Source organism: Salvia splendens, chromosome 15 (assembly GCF_004379255.2).
Source record: "Salvia splendens isolate huo1 chromosome 15, SspV2, whole genome shotgun sequence".
Classification (NCBI taxonomy): domain Eukaryota; kingdom Viridiplantae; phylum Streptophyta; class Magnoliopsida; order Lamiales; family Lamiaceae; genus Salvia; species Salvia splendens.
Window position 1 is genome coordinate 33,132,731 of NC_056046.1, and position 4,702 is coordinate 33,137,432.

The 4,702-nt window shown below is 49.0% G+C and overlaps 1 protein-coding gene across 1 annotated transcript; it reads right to left on the reverse strand.

The window, feature by feature from the left end:
* Positions 1 to 3,153: 3,153 nt before the first annotated feature.
* On the reverse strand, positions 3,154 to 4,444 carry LOC121767060. Its single transcript, XM_042163264.1, has 2 exons — positions 3,842 to 4,444; positions 3,154 to 3,162 (listed from the first exon to the last, which is right to left on the reverse strand). Exons 1-2 carry the CDS (start codon positions 4,442 to 4,444, stop codon positions 3,154 to 3,156), a joined length of 612 nt encoding a protein of 203 aa, XP_042019198.1.
* Between the last annotated feature and the right edge of the window lie 258 nt (positions 4,445 to 4,702).

A 4,702-nucleotide genomic window follows, 5' to 3' on the forward strand; every position in this document is an offset into this window, starting at 1 on the left:
TCTTATCTTCTAACTCCCACGTAGCTTCTTCGGGGCCATGGTGCTTCCACAACACCTTCACGGACGCTATCGACTTGTTTCGTAGCTCTTGTACCTTTCGATCTAGGATTGCTTCGGGCCTTTCCTCGTAGCTCATGTCGGGGGTTAGGATCACTTCCTCTTGGTGAATCACATGTTTGGGGTCAAACACGTACTTGCGCAACTGCGACACGTGGAACACGTTATGCACGTTTCCAAAGCTGGGAGGTAACGCCAAACGATACGCTACAGGACCTACTTCGTCGATGATCTCGTACGGTCCCACAAAACGCGGTTTCAGCTTGCCCTTCACTCCAAATCTCACAACTCCTCTCGTCGGGGACACTTTCAAGAACACTTTGTCACCAACGTCGAATTTGATTTCCGTTCGACGTACGTCCGCATACGACTTCTGTCTATCTTGAGCTTCCTTGATCCTTGCGCGGATTTGATGCACAATTTCAGTCATCTCCTTTATAGCATCGGGCCCTAACATCTTTCTCTCGCCGACTTCATCCCAGTAAAGTGGGGATTGACACTTCCTGCCATACAAGGCTTCGTACGGGGCCATATCGATCGTCGCTTGATAGCTATTGTTGTAGGCGAATTCAACCAAAGGTAGAACCGTTTCCCAACTTTCCCCTCGATCTAAGACGACAGCTCGCAACATATCTTCAAGTGTCTGAATCATCCTCTCTGATTGCCCGTCCGATTGCGGGTGATAAGCAGTACTAAAATTCAACTGTGTGCCCAATTCGCGTTGCAAACTCATCCAAAACTTTGATGTGAACTTCGTATCGCGGTCGGATACAATGGTCTTTGGCACTCCATGCAATCGCACAATCTCGTTCACGTAGAGCTTTGCTAGTTTGTCCGCGCCATAAGTAATCTTAATCGGTAAGAAGTGCGCGCTTTTAGTAAGTCGATCAATGATCACCCAGATCGCAGTGTTGCCCTTCGGTGACCTTGGCAAACCCGTCACGAAATCCATAGCTAGATGCTCCCACTTCCATTCAGGAATTTCGAGCGGTTGCAACTTCCCATATGGCCGTTGGTGTAAGGCCTTCACTTGTTGGCATGCTAGACATCGTTCCACAAAAGACGCTACGTCTCCTTTCATTCCATTCCACCAAAACCGTTGTTTCAAATCCCGATACATCTTCGTGCTTCCGGGGTGTGCGGTGTAAGGCGTGTCGTGCGCTTCACTCAAAATCTCCTCTTTTAGTACCTCATCGCTCGGCACACACAATCGTCCATCGTACGTCAAGGCATTATCCGCCTCCTCACGGTAATGATCAAGCTCCTCGGCTCGCACCTTCGCACGTAACTCCTCCAACTTTCCATCACGTCGCTGGGCTTCTATGAGCTTGGTTCTCAAATCTGGCTCAATCACTAGCGTCGCCAAACTTGCACCTACTGTCTCGGGCGCTTTTACTATCTCCAAACTCATCTTGTCGAACTCGTGAATCAACGCTTCCTCTTGCGTTAGGAAATAAGCTAGTTGAGGTTGGTTCTTCCTACTCAAGGCATCGGCGACCACGTTCGCCTTGCCCGGATGGTAATTAATACCGCAGTCATAGTCCTTCACGACCTCTAACCAACGCCGTTGTCGCATGTTTAGCTCCTTCTGCTCGAAGAAGTACTTGAGACTCTTGTGATCCGTATAGATTTCGCATCTCACTCCATAGAGATGATGTCTCCAAATTTTCAGCGCGTGCACCACTGCTGCTAACTCCAAATCATGCGTCGGAAAATTCAACTCATTTGGTCTCAACTGTCGGGAAGCATATGCTATCACCTTCCCATCCTGCATCAACACGCATCCTAGTCCTACTTTTGACGCGTCCGCGTAGACGGCGAAGTCCTTGTCGGGTTCTGGTACCGCTAGGACTGGTGCTGTAGTCAATTTCTCCTTCAACAGTTGGAAACTCGCCTCGCACTCTGGCGTCCAAACTACCTTGATTCCCTTCTTTAGTAGTTGCGTCATCGGTCTCGCAATCTTAGAGAATCCTTCAATGAAGCGTCGATAATATCCCGCCAATCCCAAGAAACTGCGGATTTCACTTGGCGTTTTCGGCGATTTCCAATTCTGTACGGCCTCGACCTTTGCTGGGTCTACTTGAATCCCATTTGCCGTCACAATATGGCCAAGGAAGTTCACTCGAGTCAGCCAAAACTCACACTTACTAAACTTGGCATAAAGTTTCTCTCTTTGCAACGTTTCCAACACTGTTCGTAGGTGCTGTCCATGCTCCTCCTCGTTCTTCGAGTATACCAACACGTCGTCGATGAAGACTAACACAAACTTGTCAAGATACTCGTGGAAAACTCGGTTCATCAAGTCCATAAAAACGGCTGGGGCGTTGGTCAGACCAAACGGCATCACGACGAACTCATAATGGCCATAACGAGTGCGAAAAGCAGTCTTAGGCACATCCTCTCGTCGGACCTTTAGTTGATGATACCCTGATCTCAAATCCATTTTCGAGAATACGCCCGCTCCTCGAAGTTGGTCAAACAAGTCGTCAATCCTTGGCAGTGGGTACTTATTCTTCAAAGTCATCTTGTTTAGTTCACGATAGTCGATGCACATTCTCATCGTTCCGTCCTTCTTCTTAACGAACAGAACTGGCGCTCCCCATGGTGACACACTAGGTCGAATGAAACCCAAGTCCAACAGTTCCTGCAACTGGACCTTCAACTCGGCCAACTCCTTAGGGGCCATTCGGTATGGCGCCTTTGATACTGGCGCTGATCCTGGTTCTAAATCAATGATGAACTCCACCTGTCTGTCGGGTGGCGGTCCTGGTAAAGCTTCGGGGAACACCTCGGGAAAATCTCGCACCACTGCCACGTCTTCCACCCTCAATTCTTTCTTTTCTTCCCCATTCAAGTATACCAGATACGCCGGACGTCCTTTCCTTATCATCGTAGTTGCTTGCAATGCGGAGATTATGGAGGTTCGTCGGTTCATGGAGATCTCATACAAGATAGTCGGCTCTTCGCCCGGGGCTTGAAAGGAAATCTGCCTCTGTTTACAGTAAATCGTTGCGTGGTTCTCGGTAAGCCAATCCATTCCCAAAATTATGTCTACGTTCTCCAAAGGCATAACGTGCAAGAGTTGGGCCACTACTTCTAGTTCTCCTAACACAAACTCTATGTTCGAGCAAGTTCTCACAATATCAATCAATCCTCCAACCGGTGAGGACACATTCAAACTCGATTCAAGCATAGCAGTAGGGAGTTCTAAGGCATTCACACATGACATGGAAATAAAAGAATGCGAAGCACCCGTATCAAACAGCACAATAATAGGCAGTTGTTGGAGCTTTCCCATACCTGCCAAATTCTCTTTGCCCTTGCTGGCTTGGGGTTCCTGTCCTTGATTCCCTTTGAGTGCATATGCCCTTGCTTGCTGTGGGGCCACTTGTCGGATTGGTTGAGGCTGCTGTGGTGGTCTCTGTCCTTGCCCATTCTTCACTCCACTTTTGTTATTGTTTGGGCATTCTCGAGACATGTGCCCGTTTCCACCGCAGGCATAACACCGAATGCCTCCAACTCGGCACTCCCCAACATGATGCTTGGAGCACCGATTACAGTAGGGTGTTCTCTGTGGGTTTCCCCTCTGATGTGGCACAATTTGGCGCCCATGATTCTGTGGTTGCCGAAAAGTGGAGAAACGCCTCTTGTTGTCAAAAGAAACTCGGTTTCCCTCCCATTTCCTCTTTTCTCTAAAGTTCGCTTGGGGTGCAGATGGGGTAGGGTTTGTTGTCCTCTCATTCTTGGGCAGTGCTTCCTCCACATCTAAGGCACAGCCCAGCACCTCGGAATAAGGAATTCCCCTCCGACTAGCCACTGCGACCCTTATCTCTGTCCTAAGGCCAGAACGGAACTTCGCGGCCATCTTCTCGTCTGTATCCACCAATTCTGGCGCATAGCGAGTCATCTCACATAGGGCGCGGTCGTACTCTGTGACCGTCATACTTCCTTGCTTCAACGTGTGGAACTCCACTACCTTCGCCCGCCGATAACTTTCCGGAACATACTTGTTGTACACCTCTTCCTTAAAATCCTCCCAAGTAAGCGTCTCACGGCGAGCGGGGTCCATCGTTCTCTTCTTTGTTTCCCACCAAAAGTCAGCGGGTCCTGTCAGCTGATAAGTCACGCAGGCCAGGCGTTCTCTGTCCGTGCATCCCATGAACTCAAAGATACGCTCAATATCGCGCACCCATGCCTCCGCCTTTGGGGGCTCTCCCAATCCATCAAACTTAGGTGGGTTCTCTTTCCGAAAGGCTTTGATGTACTCCCTTTCGTTTGGTTGGGGTAGAGGTGGTGGTGGAGGCGGGGGTGGATTGCCGACACTTCCTTCCGTCTGCTCCCCCACATTGTTCTCCACACGCGGACCACGTCTACGTCTCGGGGGCATGTTGATCTAAAACACAGGTTAGCACCGTTGTGAGTACATCGTTATTAAAACATCATCGCTTTCATGCACGCGTACGATACGATAAAACACAATTACTTAAAAGCACGTGAAGAGGGAAACTTCCACAAACAACGTGGAAAGGAAAAACAAAAGCATTCGTTCGGAAAACAAAAAGGTGCTACTTCCACTGTCTTAACAACTTAAGGAAAAGAAAACAACATCACACATCTATCTAGTGCTAATATCCTCTTCCGGGTC

What these genes read in the sequence shown, in the direction of transcription:
- LOC121767060 (XM_042163264.1), bottom strand. Translation starts at nt 4,444, where the DNA reads ATGCCCCCGAGACGTAGACGTGGTCCGCGTGTGGAGAACAATGTGGGG.